Source organism: Ranitomeya imitator, chromosome 4 (genome assembly GCF_032444005.1).
Source record: "Ranitomeya imitator isolate aRanImi1 chromosome 4, aRanImi1.pri, whole genome shotgun sequence".
Taxonomy (NCBI): Eukaryota; Metazoa; Chordata; class Amphibia; order Anura; family Dendrobatidae; genus Ranitomeya; species Ranitomeya imitator.
The window spans coordinates 470,680,494-470,705,809 of NC_091285.1; the positions used below are offsets into that span (position 1 = coordinate 470,680,494).

At 45.0% G+C, this 25,316-nt stretch overlaps 1 protein-coding gene across 4 annotated transcripts in view; it reads left to right on the forward strand.

The window, feature by feature from the left end:
* LRRC49 (leucine rich repeat containing 49) overlaps window positions 1-25,316 on the forward strand; it is a 334,326-nt gene that overhangs the window by 184,939 nt on the left and 124,071 nt on the right. For all 4 annotated transcript variants that reach the window (XM_069765877.1, XM_069765876.1, XM_069765878.1 and 1 more), the window contains one exon: window positions 4,558-4,641. In XM_069765877.1, the coding sequence (XP_069621978.1) occupies window positions 4,558-4,641 (84 nt within the window). The remainder of the gene's footprint in view (window positions 1-4,557; window positions 4,642-25,316) is intronic.

Below are 25,316 nucleotides of genomic sequence, written 5' to 3' on the forward strand. Positions count from 1 at the left end.
TTATTTAACTCACTAAGTGAGTTTGCGCTATCCCCTTATCTTTTCAGAATGTCAATCTCGGTTTCCAAATGTTTTCACGCTAAAGTGCTAGTGAAGTAACTTGGTCCTCAAAAGGACCTCAGTAAGTATGACAAAATTATAATACATGTGTACACCTAACCTTCAAGTGATCTCATCAACAGAGAAACCAAGGAAGGTCCTGTCCACAGAGACACTGTTTGTGCTTCTGGGCTGCCTGGACAGGTCTTTCCTTGGTTTCTCTAGCTTAGATTAGGAAGATAAGACACTGCCTATAGTCCCGCCCCGGAGCACGGGCATCTCATTAACTGAAAACTAAGAACACTGATTATATGAGAACGACAAGACGGATTTCTTCGCCCCAGGTATCATTTTATTATTATTATTATTATTATTTATTTATATAGCACGATTAATTCCATGGTGCTGTACATGAGAAGGGGTTACATACAAAGTTAAAGATATTGTTTACAGTAAACAAATTTATGATGACAGACTGGTGCAGAGGGGAGAGGATCCTGTCCTTGCGGACTTAAATTCTACGGGATAATGGGGAAGAGACAGAAGGTCGGGGGTGCAGCAGCTCTATGGTGGTGAGGCAGGAGCTTGGGTGGTGGTGAGGCGGCAGAATGGTTATTGCAGGCTGTAGGCTTTCTTCAAGACCTGGGTTTTCAGGTTCCGTCTGAAAGATCCGAGGGTGATGGATAATCGGACGTGTTGAGGTATGGAATTCCAGAGGATGGGGGATATTCGGGAGAAATCTTGGTGGCGGTTGTGTGAGGAATGGATAAGTGTGGAGGAGAGTAGGAGATCTTGGGAGGATTGAAGATTACATGAGGGAAGATATTGGGAGATTAGTTCATAGATATGGGGAGGTGACAGGTTGTGGATGGCTTTGTAGGTCAGTGTTAGTAGTTTGAACTGTATCATTGGGGAAATGGGAACCAGTGGGGGGATTTGCAGAAGGGAGAAACGGGGGGGGGAAGGGAAAGAGAGGTGATTTAGTAGGGCAGCAGAGTTGAGGACAGACTGGAGTGGTGCAAGAGAGTTAGCAGGGAGGCCACAGATGAGGGAGATGATGAGGGCATGCACAAGAGTTTTAGTAGATTGAGGACTGAGGAAGGTACAGATTCTGGAAATATTTTTGAGTTGAAAGCGACAGGAGGTGGCAAGAGTTTGGACGTGCGATTTGAAGGACAGGGAAGAGTCAAGAGTTACTCATTTTAATCAGTATAACAGCGGCAACATGACAATCTCTGTAGTTAGCAAAATCCTGCTGACAGGTTCAGTTTAACCTATCTCATTCACTGACATATGAATAGTTCCCCTTAATATAGAACTGCCATTGCTATATAGTTCGCCTCAACGTACTTTGCCCCCACAATTTCTTAGGTGGGCACATCAGGAGGCTGAATTCTACTGTAGCCATATGCTGACATAAGGATGTCAGCACAAGAGTGTCTATTTTCACTCCCGGCTACGGCAAGAGCCTCTCGCGGCGATAGCGGCACGGATGTCAGACCTTTTAAAACTAGACCCTGCCTCCAGTTCTGACATGACCCCAAGCCAGCCAATCATGTTGCTCCAGTCCAGACATTGAGCCAATCTTGTCTGGCCAGGTCATGGTCATGTGTCATCATGTCATCCAGGCTTCCAGCGGTCACAATGGTACTGAGATGCTAGAGGAATCACTAAGGTCAACATAATTTAACACTTAATCAGCCTTTTGTATACCATCAGAGTCCAAGAGTAAAAATCTTATAGAAAGAGATTTAGAAACACCTATGAATCAAATATCTCATAAATCCTCTATTGCTATTCAACCTTATTACATGCATGAATCATATCTCTAAGGTCTATAATAAGGCACATCTTAATTCTCTGCAGGAAAACATGTAAAATATTTTGTGAAGAATAAATCATTATTTCTGCACCTTGAGCTTCTCAGTTGGTGGTGGTTACTGGATTAGACTTCCACAATCACAGTGACTATACATTGATAGGCTAGTGGAGATCCTGGGCTCTCCCCTGTTATAAGGCTACTTAACCTAAGTTAATCACTTCTAGGACTATGCTAAGCGTGTACAAAGCCAAAAAATCCACCCAAATATTTTAATTCTGATCTACATAACTCTGCTTGGATGAAAAACTTTACAGTACAGACCAAAAGTTTGGACACACCTTCTCATTTAAAGACTTTTTCTGTATTTTCATGACTATGAAAATTGCACGTTCACACTGAAGGCATCAAAACTATGAATTAACACATGTGGTATTATATGCTTAGCAAAAAATTGTGAAACAACTGAAATTATGTGTTATATTCTAGGTTCTTCAAAGTAGCCACCTTTTGCTTTAATGACTGCTTTGCACACTCTTGGCATTCTCTTTATGAGCTTCAAGAGGTAGTCACCGGGAATGGTCTTTCAGCAATCTTGAGAGTTCCCAGAGATGCTTAGCACTTGTTGGCCCTTTTGCCTTTACTCTGCGGTCCAGCTCACCCCAAACCATCTCGATTGGGTTCAGGTCTGGTGACTGTGGAGGCCAGGTCATCTGGCATAGCACCCCATCACTCTCCTTTTTGGTCAACTAGCCCTTACACAGTCTGGAGGTGTGTTTGGGGTCATTGTCCTGTTGAAAAATAATTGGTGGTCCAACTGCAAGATGCTGTGGTAGCCATGCTGGCTCAGTATGCCTTCAATTTTGAATAAATCCCCAACAGTGTCACCAGCAAAGCACCCCCACACCATCACACCACCTCCTCCATGCTTCACGGTGGGAACCAGGCATGTAGAATCCATCCATTCACCTTTTCTGCATCGCACAAAGACACGGAGGTTGGAACCAAAGATCTCAAATTTGGACTCATCAGACCAAAGCACATATTTCCACTGGTCTAATGTCCATTCCTTGTGTTCTTTAGCCCAAACAAGTCTCTTCTGCTTGTTGCCTGTCCTTAGCAGTGGTTTCCTAGTAGCTATTTTACCATGAAGGCCTGCTGCAGAAAGTCTCCTCTTAACAGTTGTTGTAGAGATGTGTCTGCTGCTAGAACTCTGTGTGGCATTGACCTGGTCTCTAATCTGAGCTGCTGTTAACCTGCTATTTCTGAGGCTGGTGACTCGGGTAAATTTATCCTGAGAAGCAGAGGTGATTCTTGGTCTTCCTTTCCTGGGGAGGTCCTCATGTGAGCCAGTTTCTTTGTATTTCTTGATGGTTTTTGCCACTGCACTTGGGGACGCTTTCAAAGTTTTCCCAGTTTTTCAGACTGACTGAGCTTCATTTCTTAAAGTAATGATGGCCACTCGTTTTTCTTTACTTAGCTGCTTTTTTCTTGCCATAATACAAATTCTAACAGTATATTCAGTAGGACTATCAGCTGTGTATCCAAAAGACTTCTGCACAACACAACTGATGGTCTCAACCCCATTTATAAGGCAAGACACTAAAATAATTTTGGCATTTAGAGTACTTTTCATTTTGACACAGATTTTCCTGGTTTATGCTTTTTTTTTTGCAGTTTCTTGTGGAAATTTATCTCCTCTTCAAAAGGTTAAAGAAAACAGCAGAGACTGAACAAATATCCCCTTAGGGGACATTTGAGTTGCTCTCTGCTTTTAGTGCTCAGTTAGATGAGTAGTAAAACTGATAGTTTATAATGTATATGGTGTAAGGACGCTCTGTACGGACATTGTGCGCTCGTTTACACACAGGTACTGTAGTTACAAGCTCTTATAACCAATGCACAGGTGTTACTAATGTATTGCTGTAAAGGGGTAATGAAAAGGGGCTCTGTCAGCAGTTTTTACCATTTTACGCCAACAATAGTCACTTTAGCAAATGCTCTGAAGTCCCTACTGCTGAAATACTTTTTACAGTAAGATTCTGTAGATAGCTGATCCTAATGCAAGCACCATGTTTGACCAACAAACATCTAATCTGGATGGTCAGCTTTAGGTGCCTCTCCACCACAGTTAGAGACTGTCACCTCCCCAATAAGTACTTAATACACTTATTAACGATACTTCTTTTCCCACTGTACATGTGCTCCATTAAAGCAAATCTTTCACCAGATTTCTCAATGCAAACTTTATACTGTACATTATTAAGTAGATCTTAGACCTGATGATATTTGTCTACTTAGTGTGACAATCCATGTGATAATGGCTGATTAATTTTAAAGTCATTCTTCTCCTACCTGGCCTAATTGACAGCTCCTCAGTGTTCATCCTGCTGCTCCTGAGAGTCTCAAATTATAGTTAGATTCATAAAATGATCATTTTGCCATTCTGACATGAAATTTAAAGTAAGAACACCAGCCCCATCAGGTCTAAAAGATATTTAGTAACATACGGTATATGTGTTGTGAAACCTGGTTTTGGGTCCAACTTAAATGAGAACTATATTTTTCAGTACAGTAAAAGCCTGAATCAGTTTGTCACATAGAAAAACATGGAGTTTATTGATGTTGTTATGAATTTGTTGTGTCTCTGTTACATTCCGTTGGTATAGTAAAATAAAAAAAATGTTTTGTCCTGTTAGGAAGAAGAAAGACGTACCGCATCTGTTCTGGCAAGAAAAGAGGAAGAGAGGAAGCGTGAAGGCCATAAGCAGGCCTTAATAAAGGTAAGAATTTCAAGGTAAATTAAACATTTCACTCATCAAATTTCAACAGTTCAGCTCATCTGTAAACCGTTATCAGGATAAACTTGTCTGTAGTTGTTTTAAATTGCTGACATGTTGTTCTTCTGGGCAAGGCAATGACAGACCTACTGGGCCTTACTGGTACAGACAAGAAATTAGGACTTGTATGTAATAACCAATCGGATAATCTGGCTGTAATCTTCCTAATATGACTTGGCTACTATGACCAACTCCTCCACATTTTTTACGAATAAAAGAGAAAAAATAGCATATGGACGGCACTACCCCAAGTAAATCCATGATCTTCAGGAAAGCCGGTACTAAAAAGCTATATCATGTCAGCAACAGCCATGGCGAAAAAGATATCGGGTGCAAAACCATGAAATAACATATGTGTCCCAGGTAGCAAAAGAAAAAAGCAGGATGCACTCACCAATCTTCAAAGTAGCAAATTTTATTGACAATTTATTCACAATTAAAACTTCATGGCCGGGGGAGAAGAAAAGGAGCTCGTGCGAGCAGGGGAGACGACGGCCGTTTCGTGCGGTTCTTGCGCTTCAACGGGTCTGCATGCATTTTTTCTTTTGCTACCTCCACATTTTTTGTTCACTGAGCTCTCCAAGATGTTAGGCTGGTTTCATATTTGCGGTTGTGTCCGCAGCGTTTGTGCCACAATTATCATAATGCGTCATGTATTCCTATCTTTAACCCCTTTCTGACATGGGACGTACTATCCCGTCGAGGTGGGGTGGGCCCCTATGACCATGGATGGGATAGTACGTCCAGCGTGATCGGCGGCGCTCATGGGGGGAGCGCCGCCGATCGCGGCCGAGTGTCAGCTGTTTATCGCAGCTGACATCCGGCACTATGTGCCAGGAGCGGTCACGGACCGCCCCCGGCACATTAACCCCTGGCACACCGCGATCAAAGATGATCGCGATGTGCCGGCGGTGCAGGGAAGCACCGCGCAGGGAGGGGGCTCCCTGCGGGCTTCCCTGAGCCCCCCGCAGCAACGCGATGTGATCGCGTTGCTGCGAGGGTCTCCTCACCTCCCTCCCTGCTCGAGCCCCGGATCCAAGATTGCCGCGGATCCGGGTCCTGCAGGGAGGGAGGTGGCTTCACAGAGCCTGCTCAGAGCAGGCACTGTGAAGCAGCCTGCACTTCTCTCAGATCGGTGATCTGACAGAGTGCTGTGCAAACTGTCAGATCACCGATCTGTGATGTCCACCCCTGGGACAAAGTAAAAAAGTTAAAAATTTTTTTTTCAAATGTATAAAAAAAAATATTCCAAAATAATGAAAAAAAAAAAAATATTATTCCCATAAATACATTTCTTTATCTAAATAAAAAAACCCAAACAATAAAAGTACATATATTTAGTATCGCCGCGTCCGTAACGGCCCGACCTATAAAACTGGCCCACTAGTTAACCCCTTCAGTAAACACCGTAAGAAAAAAAAAAAAAAACCGAGGCAAAAAACAACGCTTTATTATCATACCGCCGAACAAAAAGTGGAATAACACGCGATCAAAAAGACAGATATAAATAACCATAGTACCGCTGAAAGCGTCATCTTGTCCCGCAAAAAACAAGCTGCCATACAGCATCATCAGCAAAAAAATAAAAAAGTTATAGTCCTGAGAATAAAGCGATGCAAAAATAATTGTTTTTTCTATAAAATAGTTTTTATCGTATAAAAGCGCCAAAACATAAAAAAATGATATAAATGAGGTGTCGCTGTAATCGTACTGACCCGAAGAATAAAACTGCTTCATCAATTTTACCAAACGCGGAACGGTATAAACGCCTCCCCCAAAAGAAATTCATGAATAGCTGGTTTTTGGTCATTCTGCCTCACAAAAATCAGAATAAAAAGCGATCAAAAAATGTCACGTGGCCGAAAATGTTACCAATAAAAACGTCAACTTGTCCCGCAAAAAACAAGACCTCACATGACTCTGTGGACCAAAATATGGAAAAATTATAGCTCTCAAAATGTGGTAACGCAAAAAATATTTTTTGCAATAAAAAGCGTCTTTCAGTGTGTGACGGCTGCCAATCATAAAAATCTGCTAAAAAACCCGCTATAAAAGTAAATCAAACCCCCCTTCATCACCCCCTTAGTTAGGGAAAAATAAAAAAAATGTATTTATTTCCATTTTCCCATTAGGTCTAGGGTTAGGGTTAGGGCTAGGGTTAGGGCTAGGGTTAGGGCTAGGGTTAAGGCTACAGTTAGGGTTAGGGCTAGGGTTAGGGCTAGGGTTAGGGCTAGGGCTACAGTTTGGGTTGGGGCTAAAGTTACAGTTAGGGTTTAGATTACATTTACAGTTGGGAATAGGGTTGGGATTAGGGTTAGGGGTGTGTCAGGGTTAGAGGTGTGGTTAGGGTTACCGTTGGAATTAGAGTTAGGGGTGTGTTTGGATTAGGGTTTCAGTTATAATTGGGGGGTTTCCACTGTTTAGGCACATCAGGGGCTCTCCAAACGTGACATGGCGTCCGATCTCAATTCCAGCCAATTCTGCGTTGAAAAAGTAAAACAGTGCTCCTTCCCTTCCGAGCTCTCCCGTGTGCCCAAACAGGGGTTTACCCCAACATATGGGGTATCAGCGTACTCAGGACAAATAGGACAACAATTTTTGGGGTCCAATTTCTCCTGTTACCCTTGGGAAAATACAAAACTGGGGGCTAAAAAATAATTTTTGTGGGAAAAAAAAGGATTTTTTTATTTTCACGGCTCTGCATTATAAACTGTAGTGAAACACTTGGGGGTTCAAAGTTCTCACAACACATCTAGATTAGTTCCCTGGGGGGTCTAGTTTCCAATATGGGGTCACTTGTGGGGGGTTTCTACTGTTTAGGTACATTAGGGGTTCTGCAAACGCAATGTGACGCCTGCAGACCATTCCATCTAAGTCTGCATTCCAAATGGCGCTCCTTCCCTTCCGAGCTCTGCCATGCGCTCAAACGGTGGTTCCCCCCAACATACGGGGTATCAGCGTACTCAGGACAAATTGGACAACAACTTTTGGGGTCGAATTTCTCCTCTTACCCACGGGAAAATACAAAACTGGGGGCTAAAAAATAATTTTGGGGGGAAAGATTTTTTTTTTAAATTTTCATGGCTCTGCGTTACAAACTGTAGTGAAACACTTGGTGGGTCAAAGCGCTCAGCACACATCTAGATAAGTTCCTAAGGGGGTCTACTTTCCAAAATGGTCAATTGTCGGGGGTTTCTACTGTTTAGGTACATTAGGGGCTCTGCAAACGCAATGTGACACCTGCAGACCATTCCATCTAAGTCTGCATTCAAATGGCACTCCTTCCCTTCCGAGCCCTCCCATGTGCCCAAACAGTGGTTCCCCCCACATATCTTGTATCATCGCACTCAGGACAAATTGGGCAACAAATTTTGGGGTCCAATTTCTCCTGTTACCCTCGGGAAAATACAAAACTGGGGGCTAAAAAAATAATTTTTGTGGAAAAAAATTTTGTTTTATTTTTACGGCTCTGCATTATAAACTTCTGTGAAGCACTTGGTGGGTCAAAGTGCTCACCACACCTCTAGATAAGTTCCTTAGGGGGTCTACTTTCCAAAATGGTGTCACTTGTGGGGGGTTTCAATGTTTAGGCACATCAGTGGCTCTTCAAACGCAACTTGGCGTCCCATCTCAATCCCTGTCAATTTTGCATTGAAAAGTCAATCAGCGCTCCTTCCCTTCCGAGCTCTCCCATCCGCCCAAACAGTGGTTTACCCCCACATATGGGCTATCAGCGTACTCAGGACAAATTGTACAACAATGTTTGGGGTCCATTTTCTCCTGTTACCCTTGGTAAAATAAAACAAATTGGAGCTGAATTAAATTTTTTGTGAAAAAAAGTTAAATGTTCATTTTTATTTAAACATTCAAAAAATTCCTGTGAAGCACCAGAAGGGTTAATAAACTTCTTGAATATGGTTTTGAGCACCTTGTGGGGTGCATTTATTAGAATGGTGTCACACTTGGGTATTTTCTATCATATAGACCCCTCAAAATGACTTCAAATGAGATGTGGTCCCTAAAAAAAAATGGTGTTGTAGAAATGAGAAATTGCTGGTCAACTTTTAACCCTTATAACTCCCTAACAAAAAAAAATTTAGGTTCCAAAATTGTGCTGATGTAAAGTAGACATGTGGGAAATGTTACTTATTAAGTATTTTGTGTGACATATCTCTGTGATTTAATTGCATAAAAATTCAAAGTTGGAAAATTGCGAAATTTTCATAATTTTCGCCAAATTTCCGTTTTTTTCACAAATAAACGCAGGTACTATCAAAGAATTTTTACCATTGTCATGAAGTACAATATGTCACGAGAAAACAGTGTCAGAATCACTGGGATCCGTTGAAGCGTTCCAGAGTTATAACCTCATAAAGGGACAGTGGTCAGAATTATAAACAGTGGCCCGGTCATTAACGTGCAAACCACCCTTGGGGGTAAAGGGGTTAACATTAGGGACACAGGTGTCTGCTATCGGTTGCGTTTTGCCGCGTTAGACGACGCATGCGTCATTTCGTCTGCGGTTTGGTGCGGTAAACGCTACATCTAGTAATTTTAGAGGCGTCAATTTGCCGCCTAGAAACGTATGCGGTTGTTAGCGGAAAGAATGCGGCAAAAAAACGCATTACGGTCTATGTGAACGCATGTGTTCGCAAGCACATGCGTTTGCTTGCGTTTGTGAACGACCACAGGAAAACATGTCTAGATGCTGATTAGCCACCCCCCACATACAAACTGATAAAAGGAGGGAGTGGGCATTTTCAGATCACTACTCAGCAGACAGAGAAACAGAACAGACGCAGGCAAGAAACTTGGAGGAAACAAGACACTGAACAATGTGAGTATATCCTAGCCGATGTCTTTAATTTCTATTTTCTGTCTCTACATGTCCTAATTTCTGGCATTTTTTTCTTTCTGCATGCATCAGAATGTCATCTTCTTCTTCTGAGGAGGAGGAATGTCCTGGGCCTGCTCAAGCCGAACATGTCAGTGAAGTGAGTACTCCTCAGATTGGTAAGTATTCACTGTCACATCTACACATATGACACATCTTCCACTGTGGCAGAGGCTGAGCAGGAGCAGCGGGTTCACGGTCGGGTGGCAAGGCGGCAGCGTGTACGTATACGTGGCTGACTGTTTATTGTACCCTCACTTTACTATTCTTGAATGTTTATTTCTTTACTTTCCTCTTTCTTTACCTTTTTTTTCTTGACTCCTGTTTTTCTTGACTTTTAATATTCATGCCAGTTTTCTATCTCTGTTTTCTTTCTTTTCGTTATGTTAATGTCTCTTACATTAATATCTTTATTTATTTTTTAGGTTCCAGAACGGGATGAGGACCTCATTGAAAATGACCTCCTAATCTCCCTGGTCCATGAGCGAGTCCTGTTGTGGGACACCCGGGTTCCGCAGAACTCGGACAACGTGACGATCCGGTGGCAATGGAATGAGGTGGCCAAAGCGATGTGGGATGGCTGGGACAATGCTCCGACTCGGGTCCGAAAATTATTTTGTAAGTATTGCAATGCAGCGTGATGCAGCAGTGACCTTAGCCGTGATCACACAACTGTGTGTGAGGAGAGAAACTCTCAGGAGTTTCTCTCCTCACACACAGTTGTGTGATCACGGTCCAAAGTCCATTGTCTAACCATTATTTATATTTTTCGACAGTGCTCAAAGTCAAAACACGTTGGCGTTCGATGAAGGATCGCTTCAACAAGGACCTTCATCAAGAGAGCCGGGTTCCTAGTGGTTCTAGAGCATGGATCCGCAAATACAAGTATCACTGCATCCTTTCATTTTTGAGACCGGTCCTTGCCCAGAGAATGTATGTATTTTTTTGGTGTATTGGGTTGTGTTGTATTGCCTAAATCTGTATGTTTCTATTCCACAGGAATTGGCGCTTAATTTTTGTAAATGTTTGGTATTAATTTTTTTTTCTTCTTTTTTCACAGCACATGGAGCAACACTCTTGACCCTGGTTCTGGAGCGGTCCTTCATCAGACAGCCACGGTCCCGTCCCAGCCTTCCAGCAGCACTGCAGCAAGTAGGCCTGCCATACAGACTGGAGACCAGAAAGCTGGGCCATCAGGTGTTCCCCTTTCCCAGTCCTCTGCCTCTTTTTTGGGGGGCTCTTCCCGGCAGTGGCAGAGGGCCTCGGACAGGTTACTCATGCCCGAGTTATTGCACTTGCGCTCGGTCTTTCATGATGGACTCAGGGCGATGGGTGACCGACTGGATAGTGTCATAAACCATATGAATACACGTATCCAGGAGGTCACCAAAAACCTTGACCAAGTGAAAGCCATCCTCCAGAGGCCAGCACATCATTTTTTTAATCAAATTGAACAGGGCATGTCGGGACACCTTACTCCTGATCTCCAGCTTAGTGTCATGCAGGCCTGCAATGCTGCTTACGTGCAGGCTATGCAGCAGAGTTGGTATTTTCAGCAGACAGTGGCGGCATATCCTCCTGTGCCTACACTGTCACGCTCGACCTCAATGCCGAGCTCTGCTGCATACCACTGCACTGCCACCTCCATTCCAAGCACTGCAGGACACCACTAGAGCACCACCACCATGCCGGGTGCTATTGGACAGCCCACCACACCACCATGACAACTGCTGCTCCTGCTTGGACCTCCTCCACTGCCACCACCATGCAGCAGCAGCTCCCAGATCAGGACAGGTCGGCCACCATCACCAGGTCTCAGCTGCAGCAGCAGCACCACCCGGATCCTGGCATGCTTTTCAGCACCAGCATGCAGCAGCACCCGGACCCTGGAATGGCTTTCACCACCAACAGGATGCAGCAGCAGCACCTGGACCCTGGCATGGCCTTCCCCACCACCACAACCATGCAGCGGCACACGGACCCTGACAGGTCGGCCACCATGACCAGGCCGCAACAAATGAGCCCACCGAGGCTCCCCAGACCGCAACGCCGATCCCAAAAAGGGAAACAAAATAAAAAACAAAGGACGATCTCAATTCCTCCCCCCTCACCTCCCAATGTGTCTGTAATGTCAGGTTTGCCTCACCCTTCCAGTGTGTCTCCGCACTCTCATGCATCAAGCCCCATCCCCGAACTCCCAGACCCCACTACCTTAATTGCCCCTTCTCCTGCCATCCCTGCATTGTCCACAGTTAGCCAGGCCTCACAGCTACACACCCCCCATTTCCGTCAAGCAGGCGCAGTTAAATTAATTATTATGTTAAAAAATAAATAATAATGTTTAATAAAACACTGCGCCGCACAATTTATTTTTTGGCCAACTCATAACTCCAGTAGTTATTGTTGTGAATTCTGTGGCAGAGCTCCCTCCTGTGGTCACAAGTGGTACTTCGGCTGATTCTCTCTGTGAGCTTCTGTTGGTGGAGGGAAGTGGTACTGCGGCTTCTGAGTTTCCTCCCTCAGGTGATCTGGTGAGGTCGTTAGGTGCTTCTCTACTTAACTCCACCTAATGCTTTGATCCTGGCTTCCTGTCAATGTTCCAGTGTTGGACTTGCTTTTCCCTGGATCATTCCTGTGGCCTGCTGCTCTGCATAGCTAAGTTCTTCTTTGCTATTTGTTTGCTATTTTTTCTGTCCAGCTTGTCTATTTTGTTGCTGGAAGCTCTGGGACGCAAAGGGTGTACCTCCGTGCCGTTAGTTCGGTACGGAGGGTCTTTTTGCCCCCTTTGCGTGGTTTTCTTTAGGGTTTTGTGTAGACCGCAAAGTTACCTTTTCTATCCTCGCTCTGTTAAGAAAGTCGGGCCTCACTTTGCTGAATCTATTTCATCTCTACGTTTGTCTTTTCATCTTAACTCACAGTCATTATATGTGGGGGGCTGCCTTTTCCTTTGGGGTATTTCTCTGAGGCAAGGTAGGCTTATTTTCTATCTTCAGGCTAGTTAGTTTCTCAGGCTGTGCCGAGTTGCATAGGCAGAGTTAGGCGCAATCCACGGCTGCCTCTAGTGTTGTTTGGAGAGGATTAGGGATTGCGGTCTGCAGAGTTCCCACGTCTCAGAGCTCGTTCTATGATTTTGGGTTATTGTCAGATCACTGTAGGTGCTCTGACCGCTATGTCCATTGTGGTACTGAATTGCCTTTCATAACAGTACAGGAAGCCAAAAGTACTAATGATTCTCAATAGAGGGAAAAAAGAAGTTCTGAGACCATTTTTTTTTCTTTGCACTGTGTTTTGCCTTTTTTTTCCCCTAGACATTTGGGTGGTTCAGTACACAGGTGTAGCGATGGACATTAGAAGTCTGTCTTCATTTGTGGATCAGCTCTCGGCAAGAGTACAAAAGATTCAAGACACTATTGATCAGAAATCTATGTTAGAACCAAGAATTCCTATTCCTGATTTGTTTTTTGGAGATAGAACTAAGTTTCTGAGTTTCAAAAATAATTGTAAATTATTTCTGGCCTTGAAACCTCGCTCCTCTGGTGATCCAGTTCAACAGGTTTTGATTGTTATTTCTTTTTTGCGCGGCGACCCTCAGGACTGGGCATTTTCTCTTGCGCCAGGAGATCCTGCATTGAGTAATATCGATGCATTTTTCCTGGCGCTCGGATTGCTGTACGATTAACCTAATTCAGTGGATCAGGCAGAGAAAAATTTGCTGGCTCTTTGTCAGGGTCAGGATGAGACAGAGGTATATTGTCAGAAATTTAGAAAGTGGTCCGTGCTCACTCAATGGAATGAATCTGCGCTGGCAGCTATGTTCAGAAAGGGTCTCTCTGAAGCCCTTAAGGATGTCATGGTGGGATTTCCTATGCCTGCTGGTTTGAATGAGTCTATGTCTTTGGCCATTCAGATCGGTCGACGCTTGCGTGAGCGTAAATCTGTGCACCATTTGGCGGTATTACCTGAGCTTAAACCTGAGCCTGTGCAGTGCGATAGGGCTTTGACCAGAGTTGAACGGCAAGAACACAGACGTCTGAATGGGCTGTGTTTCTACTGTGGTGATTCCACTCATGCTATCTCTGATTGTCCTAAGCGCACTAAGCGGTTCGCTAGGTCTGCCACCATTGGTACGGTACAGTCAAAATTTCTTCTGTCCGTTGCCTTGATCTGTTCTTTGTCATCGTATTCTGTCATGGCATTTGTGGATTCAGGCGCTGCCCTGAATTTGATGGACTTGGAGTATGCTAAGCGTTGTGGGTTTCTCTTAGAGCCCTTGCAGTGTCCTATTCCATTGAGAGGAATTGATGCCACGCCTTTGGCCAAGAATAAGCCTCAATACTGGACCCAGCTGACCATGTGCATGACTCCTGCACATCAGGAGGTTATTCGCTTTCTGGTGTTGCATAATCTGCATGATGTGGTCGTGTTGGGGTTGCCATGGCTACAAGCCCATAATCCAGTATTAGATTGGAAATCCATGTCGGTGTCCAGCTGGGGTTGTCAGGGGGTACATGGTGATGTTCCATTTCTGTCAATTTCGTCATCCACCCCTTCTGAGGTTCCAGAGTTCTTGTCTGATTACCGGGATGTATTTGATGAGCCCAAGTCCGATGCCCTACCTCCGCATAGGGATTTGTTGTGAATTCTGTGGCAGAGTTCACTCCTGTGGTCACAAGTGGTACTTCGTCTGATTCTCTCTGGGATCTTCCGTTTGTGGAGGAAAGTGGTACTGCAGCGTCTGTTTCCTCCCTCAGGTGATCTGGTGAGCTCATTAGCTTCTTCTCTACTTAACTCCACCTGATGCTTTGATCTATGCTTCCTGTCAATGTTTCAGTGTGGGACTTGTTTTTTCCCTGGATCATTCCTGTGGCCTGCTGCTCTGCAAAGCTAAGTTTTGCTTATGTTATTTTGTTGCTATTTTTCTGTCCAGCTTGCTTTATTGGTTTTTCTCGCCTGCTGGAAGCTCTGAGACGCAGAGGGACCACCTCCGTACCGTTAGTCGGTGCGGAGGGTCTTTTTGGTCCCCTCTGCGTGGTTTTTTATAGGTTTTTGTGCTGACCGCAAAGTTATCTTCCCTATCCTCGTTCTGTTCAGCTAGTCGGGCCTCACTTTGCTAAATCTGTTTCATCTCTATGTTTGTGTTTTCATCTTACTCACAGTCATTATATGTGGGGGGCTGCCTTTTCCTTTGGGGAATTTCTCTGAGGCAAGGTAGGCTTATTTTTCTATCTTCAGGATTAGCTAGTTTCTCAGGCTGTGACGAGGCGCCTAGGTTCTGGTCAGGAGCGCTCCACGGCTACCTTTAGTGTGGTTTGATAGGCTTAGGGATTGCGGTCTGCAGAGTTCCCACGTCTCAGAGCTCGTTCTATTATTTTGGGTTATTGTCAGTTCAATGTATGTACTCTGACCTCCATGTCCATTGTGATTCTGAATTGCCTTTCATAACAGTACAGGAAGCCAAAAAGTGCTAACGATTCTCAATAGATGGAAAAAAGAAGTTCTGAGACCATTTTTTTTTCTTTGCACTGTGTTTTGTCTTTTTTTTCCCCTAGACATTTGGGTGGTTCAGGACACAGGTGTAGCAATGGACATTAAAGGTCTGTCTTCATGTGTGGATCAGCTCACGGCAAGAGTTCAAAATATTCAAGATTTTGTGGTCCAGAATTCTTTGCTTGAACCGAGAATTCCTATTCCAGATTTGTTTTTTGGAGATAGAACTAAATTTCTGAGTTTCAAAAATAATTGTAAACTATTTCTGGCTTTGAAACCTCGCTCTTCTGGTGACCCAATTCAACAGGTTAGGATCGTCATTTCTTTTTTGCGCGGCGACCCTCAGGACTGGGCGTTTTCTCTTGCGTCAGGAGATCCTGCATTGAGTAATATCGATGCGTTTTTCCTGGCGCTTGGGTTGCTGTACGATGAGCCTAATTCAGTGGATCAGGCAGAAAAAAATTTGCTGGCTCTTTGTCAGGCTCAGGATGAGATAGAGGTATATTGTCAGAAATTTAGAAAGTGGTCCGTTCTCACTCAATGGAATGAATCTGCGCTGGCAGCAATATTCAGAAAGGGTCTCTCTGAAGCCCTTAAGGATGTCATGGTGGGATTTCCTATGCCTGCTGGTTTGAATGAGTCTATGTCTTTGGCCATTCAGATCGGTCGATGCTTGCGTGAGCGTAAACCTGTGCACCATTTGGCGGTATTACCTGAGCTTAAACCTGAGCCTATGCAGTGTGATAGGACCTTGACCAGAGTTGAACGGCAAGAACATAGACGTCTGAATGGTCTGTGTTTCTACTGTGGTGATTCCACTCATGCTATCTCTGATTGTCCTAAGCACACTAAGCGGTTCGCTAGGTCTCCCACCATTGGTACTGTACAGTCAAAATTTCTTCTGTCCGTTACCTTGATCTGCTCTTTGTCATCATATTCTGTCATGGCATTTGTGGATTCAGGCGCTGCCCTGAATTTGATGGACTTGGAATATGCTAAGCGTTGTGGGTTTTTCTTGGAGCCCTTGCAGTGTCCTATTCCATTGAGAGGAATTGATGCTACGCCTTTGGCCAAGAATAAGCCTCAATACTGGACCCAGCTGACCATGAGCATGGCTCCTGCACATCAGGAGGTTATTCGCTTTCTGGTGTTGCATAATCTGCATGATCTGGTCGTGTTGGGGTTGCCATGGCTACAAGCCCATAATCCAGTATTAGATTGGAAATCCATGTCGGTGTCCAGCTGGGGTTGTCAGGGGGTACATGGGGATGTTCCATTTCTGTCAATTTCGTCATCCACTCCTTCTGAGGTCCCAGAGTTCTTGTCTGATTACCGGGATGTATTTGATGAGCCCAAGTCCAATACCCTACCTCCGCATAGGGATTGTGATTGTGCTATCAATTTGATTCCTGGTAGTAAATTCCCAAAGGGTCGATTGTTTAATTTGTCCGTGCCTGAGCACACCGCTATGCGCAGTTATGTGAAGGAATCCCTGGAGAAGGGGCATATTCGCCCGTCATCGTCGCCATTAGGAGCAGGGTTCTTTTTTGTAGCCAAGAAGGATGGTTTGCTGAGACCTTGTATAGATTACCGCCTTCTTAATAAGATCACGGTTAAATTTCAGTACCCCTTGCCATTGTTATCTGATCTGTTTGCTCGGATTAAGGGGGCTAGTTGGTTCACAAAGATAGATCTTCGTGGTGCGTATAATCTGGTGCGAATTAAGCAAGGTGATGAATGGAAAACTGCATTTAATACGCCCGAGGGTCATTTTGAGTATCTCGTGATGCCGTTCGGACTTGCCAATGCTCCATCAGTGTTTCAGTCCTTTATGCATGACATCTTCCGAGAGTACCTGGATAAATTCCTGATTGTGTACTTGGATGACATTTTGATCTTCTCGGATGATTGGGAGTCTCATGTGAAGCAGGTCAGAACGGTTTTTCAGGTCCTGCGTGCTAATTCTTTGTTTGTGAAGGGATCAAAGTGTCTCTTTGGTGTGCAGAAGGTTTCATTTTTGGGGTTCATCTTTTCCCCTTCTACTATCGAGATGGATCCTGTTAAGGTCCAAGCCATCCATGATTGGACTCAGCCGACATCTCTGAAAAGTCTGCAAAAGTTCCTGGGCTTTGCTAATTTTTATCGTCGCTTCATCTGCAATTTTTCTAGTATTGCTAAACCATTGACCGATTTGACCAAGAAGGGTGCTGATGTGGTCAATTGGTCTTCTGCTGCTGTGGAAGCTTTTCAAGAGTTGAAGCGTCGTTTTTCTTCTGCCCCTGTGTTGTGTCAACCAGATGTTTCTCTTCCGTTCCAGGTCGAGGTTGATGCTTCTGAGATTGGAGCAGGGGCTGTTTTGTCGCAGAGAGGTTCTGGTTGCTCAGTGATGAAACCATGCGCTTTCTTTTCCAGGAAGTTTTCGCCTGCTGAGCGTAATTATGATGTGGGCAACCGAGAGTTGCTGGCCATGAAGTGGGCATTCGAGGAGTGGCGTCATTGGCTTGAAGGAGCTAAGCATCGCGTGGTGGTATTGACTGATCATAAGAACTTGACTTATCTCGAGTCTGCCAAGCGCTTGAATCCTAGACAAGCTCGTTGGTCGTTGTTTTTTGCCCGTTTTGACTTTGTGATTTCGTACCTTCCGGGCTCTAAAAATGTGAAGGCGGATGCTCTGTCTAGGAGTTTTGTACCCGACTCTCCGGGTTTATCTGAGCCGGCGGGTATCCTCAAGGAAGGAGTAATTGTGTCTGCCATCTCCCCTGATTTGCGGCGGGTGCTGCAAAAATTTCAGGCTAATAAACCTGATCGTTGCCCAGCGAAGAAACTGTTTGTCCCTGATAGGTGGACGAATAGAGTTATCTCTGAACTTCATTGTTCGGTGTTGGCTGGTCATCCTGGAATCTTTGGTACCAGAGAGTTAGTGGCTAGATCCTTTTGGTGGCCCTCTCTGTCGCGGGATGTGCGTACTTTTGTGCAGTCCTGTGGGATTTGTGCTCGGGCTAAGCCCTGCTGTTCTCGTGCCAGTGGGTTGCTTTTGCCCTTGCCAGTCCCGAAGAGGCCTTGGACACATATCTCTGGATTTTATTTCTGACCTTCCCGTTTCTCAAAAGATGTCAGTCATTTGGGTGGTCTGTGATCGCTTTTCTAAGATGGTCCATCTGGTACCCTTGTCTAAATTGCCTTCCTCCTCTGATTTGGTGCCTTTGTTCTTCCAGCATGTGGTTCGTTGGCATGGCATTCCAGAGAATATTGTTTCTGACAGAGGTTCCCAGTTTGTTTCGAGGTTTTGGCGAGCCTTTTGTGGTAGGATGGGCATTGACTTGTCTTTTTCCTCGGCTTTCCATCCTCAGACTAATGGCCAGACCGAGCGAACCAATCAGACCTTGGAAATATATCCAGGTGCTTTGTTTCTGCTGATCAGGATGACTGAGTGTCCTTTTTGCCTTTGGCTGAGTTCGCCCTTAATAATCGGGCTAGCTCGGCTACCTTGGTTTCTCCGTTTTTCTGCAATTCTGGGTTCCATCCTCGTTTCTCTTCTGGACAGGTTGAGTCTTCGGGCTGTCCTGGTGTGGATACTGTGGTGGACAGGTTGCAGCAGATTTGGACTCAGGTAGTGGACAATTTGACCTTGTCCCAGGAGAAGGCTCAACTTTTCGCTAATCGCAGACGCCGTGTGGGTCCCCGACTTCGTGTTGGGGATCTGGTTTGGTTATCTTCTCGTCATATTCCTATGAAGGTTTCCTCTCCTAAGTTTAAACCTCGTTTTATTGGTCCGTGTAGGATTTCTGAGGTTCTTAATCCTGTGTCTTTTCGTCTGACCCTTCCAGATTCTTTTTCCATACATAACGTATTCCATAGGTCATTGTTGCGGAGATACGTGGCACCTATGGTTCCATCTGTTGAGCCTCCTGCCCCGGTTTTGGTGGAGGGGGAATTGGAGTATATTGTGGAGAAGATTTTGGATTCTCGTGTTTCAAGACGGAAACTCCAGTATCTGGTTAAATGGAAGGGTTATGCTCAGGAGGATAATTCCTGGGTTTTTGCCTCTGATGTCCATGCTCCCGATCTTGTTCGTGCCTTTCATGTGGCTCATCCTGGTCGGCCTGGGGGCTCTGGTGAGGGTTCGGTGACCCCTCCTCAAGGGGGGGGTACTGTTGTGAATTCTGTGGCAGAGTTCACTCCTGTGGTCACAAGTGGTACTTCGGCTGATTCTCTCTGGGATCTTCCGTTTGTGGAGGAAAGTGGTACTGCAGCGTCTGAGTTTCCTCCCTCAGGTGATCTGGTGAGCTCATTAGCTTCTTCTCTACTTAACTCCACCTGATGCTTTGATCTATGCTTCCTGTCAATGTTTCAGTGTGGGACTTGTTTTTTCCCTGGATCATTCCTGTGGCCTGCTGCTCTGCAAAGCTAAGTTTTGCTTATGTTATTTTGTTGCTATTTTTCTGTCCAGCTTGCTTTATTGGTTTTTCTCGCCTGCTGGAAGCTCTGAGACGCAGAGGGACCACCTCCGTACCGTTAGTCGGTGCGGAGGGTCTTTTTGGTCCCCTCTGCGTGGTTTTTTATAGGTTTTTGTGCTGACCGCAAAGTTATCTTCCCTATCCTCGTTCTGTTCAGCTAGTCGGGCCTCACTTTGCTAAATCTGTTTCATCTCTATGTTTGTGTTTTCATCTTACTCACAGTCATTATATGTGGGGGGCTGCCTTTTCCTTTGGGGAATTTCTCTGAGGCAAGGTAGGCTTATTTTTCTATCTTCAGGATTAGCTAGTTTCTCAGGCTGTGACGAGGCGCCTAGGTTCTGGTCAGGAGCGCTCCACGGCTACCTTTAGTGTGGTTTGATAGGCTTAGGGATTGCGGTCTGCAGAGTTCCCACGTCTCAGAGCTCGTTCTATTATTTTGGGTTATTGTCAGTTCACTGTATGTGCTCTGACGTCCATGTCCATTGTGATTCTGAATTGCCTTTCATAACAGGGATTGTGATTGTGCTATCAATTTGATTCCTGGTAGTAAATTCCCAAAAGGTCGACTATTTAATTTTTCCGTGCCTGAGCACGCCGCTATGCGCAGTTATGTGAAGGAATCCCTGGAGAAGGGGCATATTCGCCCGTCATCGTCTCCATTAGGAGCAGGGTTCTTTTTTGTAGCCAAGAAGGATGGTTCGCTGAGACCTTGTATAGATTACCGCCTTCTAAATAAGATCAAGGTCAAATTTCAGTACCCCTTGCCATTGTTATCTGATTTGTTTGCTCGGATTAAGGGGGCTAGTTGGTTCACCAAGATAGATCTTCGTGGTGCGTATAATCTGGTGCGAATCAGGCGAGGAGATGAATGGAAAACTGCATTTAATACGCCCGAGGGTCATTTTGAGCATCTAGTGATGCCATTCGGACTTGCTAATGCTCCATCAGTGTTTCAGTCCTTTATGCATGACATCTTCTGAGAGTACCTGGATAAATTCCTGATTGTGTACTTGAATGACATTTTGATCTTCTCGGATGATTGGGAGTCTCATGTGAAGCAGGTCAGAACAGTTTTTCAGGTCCTGCGTGCTAATTCTTTGTTTGTGAAGGGATCAAAGTGTCTCTTTGGTGTGCAGAAGGTTTCATTTTTGGGGTTCATCTTTTCCCCTTCTACTATCGAGATGGATCCTGTTAAGGTCCAAGCCATCCATGATTGGACTCAGCCGACATCTCTGAAAAGTCTGCAAAAGTTCCTGGGCTTTGCTAATTTTTATCGTCGCTTCATCTGCAATTTTTCTAGTATTGCCAAACCATTGACCGATTTGACCAAGAAGGGTGCTGATTTGGTCAATTGGTCTTCTGCTGCTGTGGAAGCTTTTCAAGAGTTGAAGCGTCGTTTTTCTTCTGCCCCTGTGTTGTGTCAACCAGATGTTTCTCTTCCGTTCCAGGTTGAGGTTGATGCTTCTGAGATTGGAGCAGGGGCTGTTTTGTCGCAGAGAGGTTCTGATTGCTCAGTGATGAAACCATGCGCTTTTTTTTCCAGGAAGTTTTCACCTGCTGAGCGAAATTATGATGTGGGCAACCGAGAGTTGCTGGCCATGAAGTGGGCATTCGAAGAGTGGCGTCATTGGCTTGAAGGAGCTAAACATCGCGTGGTGGTATTGACTGATCATAAGAACTTGACTTATCTTGAGTCTGCTAAGCGGTTGAATCCTAGACAGGCTCGTTGGTCGCTGTTTTTTGCCCGTTTTGACTTTGTGATTTCGTACCTTCCGGGCTCTAAAAATGTGAAGGCGGATTCTCTATCTAGGAGTTTTGTGCCCGACTCTCCGGGTTTGTCTGAGCCGGCGGGTATCCTCAAGGAGGGAGTAATTGTGTCTGCCATCTCCCCTGATTTGCAGCGGGTGCTGCAAAAATTTCAGGCTAATAAACCTGATCGTTGTCCAGCGGAGAGACTGTTTGTCCCTGATAGGTGGACCAATAAAGTTATCTCTGAGGTTCATTGTTCGGTGTTGGCTGGTCATCCTGGAATCTTTGGTACCAGAGAGTTAGTGGCTAGATCCTTTTGGTGGCCGTCTCTGTCGCGGGATGTGCGTGCTTTTGTGCAGTCCTGTGGGATTTGTGCTCGGGCTAAGCCCTGCTGTTCTCGTGCCAGTGGGTTGCTTTTGCCCTTGCCGGTCCCGAAGAGGCCTTGGACACATATCTCTATGGATTTTATTTCTGATCTTCCCGTTTCTCAAAAGATATCAGTCATTTGGGTGGTCTGTGATCGCTTTTCTAAGATGGTCCATCTGGTACCCTTGTCTAAATTGCCTTCCTCCTCTGATTTGGTGCCATTGTTCTTCCAGCATGTGGTTCGTTTACATGGCATTCCAGAGAATATCGTTTCTGACAGAGGTTCCCAGTTTGTTTCAAGGTTTTGGCGAGCCTTTTGTAGCATATCTGAGATGCTTTGTTTCTGCCGATCAGGATGACTGGGTGTCCTTTTTGCCTTTGGCTGAGTTCGCCCTTAATAATCGGGCCAGCTCGGCTACCTTGGTTTCGCCATTTTTTTGCAATTCTGGGTTCCATCCTCGTTTCTCTTCAGGACAGGTTGAGTCTTCGGACTGTCCTGGTGTGGATACTGTGGTGGACAGGTTGCAGCAGATTTGGACTCATGTAGTGGACAATTTGACCTTGTCCCAGGAGAAGGCTCAACGTTTCGCTAATCGCAGACGCCGTGTGGGTCCCCGACTTCGTGTTGGGGATCTGGTTTGGTTATCTTCTCGTCATATTCCTATGAAGGTTTCCTCTCCTAAGTTTAAACCTCGTTTCATTGGTCCGTATAGGATTTCTGAGGTTCTTAATCCTGTGTCTTTTCGTCTGACCCTTCCAGATTCTTTTTCCATACATAACTTATTCCATAGGTCATTGTTGCGGAGATACGTGGCACCTATGGTTACATTTGTTGATCCTCCTGCCCCGGTTTTGGTGGAGGGGGAATTGGAGTATATTGTGGAGAAGATTTTGGATTCTCGTGTTTCTAGACGGAAACTTCAGTATCTGGTTAAATGGAAGGGTTATGCTCAGGAAGATAATTCCTGGGTTTTTGCCTCTGATGTCCATGCTCCCGATCTTGTTCGTGCCTTTCATATGACTCATCCTGGTCGGCCTGGGGGCTCTGGTGAGGGTTCGGTGACCCCTCCTCAAGGGGGTGGGTACTGTTGTGAATTCTGTGGCAGAGCTCCCTCCTGTGGTCACAAGTGGTACTTCGGCTGATTCTCTCTGTGAGCTTCTGTTGGTGGAGGGAAGTGGTACTGCGGCTTCTGAGTTTCCTCCCTCAGGTGATCTGGTGAGGTCGTTAGGTGCTTCTCTACTTAACTCCACCTAATGCTTTGATCCTGGCTTCCTGTCAATGTTCCAGTGTTGGACTTGCTTTTCCCTGGATCATTCCTGAGGCCTGCTGCTCTGCATAGCTAAGTTCTTCTTTGCTATTTGTTTGCTATTTTTTCTGTCCAGCTTGTCTATTTTGTTGCTGGAAGCTCTGGGACGCAAAGGGTGTACCTCCGTGCCGTTAGTTCGGTACGGAGGGTCTTTTTGCCCCCTTTGCGTGGTTTTCTTTAGGGTTTTGTGTAGACCGCAAAGTTACCTTTTCTATCCTTGCTTTGTTAAGAAAGTCGGGCCTCACTTTGCTGAATCTATTTCATCTCTACATTTGTCTTTTCATCTTAACACAGTCATTATATGTGGGGGGCTGCCTTTTCCTTTGGGGTATTTCTCTGAGGCAAGGTAGGCTTATTTTCTATCTTCAGGCTAGTTAGTTTTGTCAGGCTGTGCCGAGTTGCATAGGCAGAGTTAGACGCAATCCACGGCTGCCTCTAGTGTTGTTTGGAGAGGATTAGGGATTGCGGTCTGCAGAGTTCCCACGTCTCAGAGCTCGTTCTATGATTTTGGGTTATTGTCAGATCACTGTAGATGCTCTGACCGCTATGTCCATTGTGGTACTGAATTGCCTTTCATAACAAGTTATTAAGTAGAACACTGCACCTTTGTGTGTTTGGTGTAGAGCTATGAGGTGGCCAAAAAAAAACCAAAATTACTTGTTTCACACAAACGAAAGAGACGATGGATGTTATACAAGGGTAACAAGGCATATCTATACTCACCTGGACATGTGTCAGGCCCGCGTCACACTTGCGAGTTTTACGGACGTAAGAGCGCAGAAACTACGTCCGTAAAACTCGCAAAAAATACGGCACAATTATTCTCTATGCCCTGCTCCTATTTGCCGTATTTTACTGATCAGTATTATACGGCTTTCTACGGCCGTAGAAAATCGCAGCATGCTGCGTTTGTCACCGTATTGCGCAAATAAAACGCCAATGAAAGTCTATGGAAGCCCCAAAAATGCGGATTACACACGGACCAGCAGTGTGACTTGCGAGGAATACGCAGCGCTGTTAGAGAGAAAAGCCGGTAATTCAGTGCGGTGTACAGTAAAATCACACTGACAGCTTACATTAGAATAGGTAGAATAAATGTGTACACATAGAATAGGTATATATATATATATATGTCAGGGAGACACATATATGTATATACAGTGAGGCAAAAAAGTATTTAGTCAGTCAGCAATAGTGCAAGTTCCACCACTTAAAAAGATGAGAGGCGTCTGTAATTTACATCATAGGTAGACCTCAACTGTGGGAGACAAACTGAGAAATAAAAATCCAGAAAATCACATTGTCTGTTTTTTTAACAATTTATTTGCATATTATGGTGGAAAATAAGTATTTGGTCAGAAACAAACAATCAAGATTTCTGGCTCTCACAGACCTGTAATTTCTTCTTTAAGAGTCTCCTCTTTCCTCCACTCATTACCTGTAGTAATGGCACCTGTTTAAACTTGTTATCAGTATAAAAAGACACCTGTGCACACCCTCAAACAGTCTGACTCCAAACTCCACTATGGTGAAGACCAAAGAGCTGTCAAAGGACACCAGAAACAAAATTGTAGCCCTGCACCAGGCTGGGAAGACTGAATCTGCAATAGCCAACCAGCTTGGAGTGAAGAAATCAACAGTGGGAGCAATAATTAGAAAATGGAAGACATACAAGACCACTGATAATCTCCCTCGATCTGGGGCTCCACGCAAAATCCCACCCCGTGGGGTCAGAATGATCACAAGAACGGTGAGCAAAAATCCCAGAACCACGCGGGGGGACCTATTGAATGAACTGCAGAGAGCTGGGACCAATGTAACAAGGCCTACCATAAGTAACACACTACGCCACCATGGACTCAGATCCTGCAGTGCCAGACGTGTCCCAATGCTTAAGCCAGTACATGTCCGGGCCCGTCTGAAGTTTGCTAGAGAGCATTTGGATGATCCAGAGGAGTTTTGGGAGAATGTCCTATGGTCTGATGAAACCAAACTGGAACTGTTTGGTAGAAACACAACTTGTCGTGTTTGGAGGAAAAAGAATACTGAGTTGCATCCATCAAACACCATACCTACTGTAAAGCAAGGTGGTGGAAACATCATGCTTTGGGGCTGTTTCTCTGCAAAGGGGCCAGGACGACTGATCCGGGTACATGAAAGAATGAATGGGGCCATGTATCGTGAGATTTTGAGTGCAAACCTCCTTCCATCAGCAAGGGCATTGAAGATGAAACGTGGCTGGGTCTTTCAACATGACAATGATCCAAAGCACACCGCCAGGGCAACGAAGGAGTGGCTTCGTAAGAAGCATTTCAAGGTCCTGGAGTGGCCTAGCCAGTCTCCAGATCTCAACCCTAT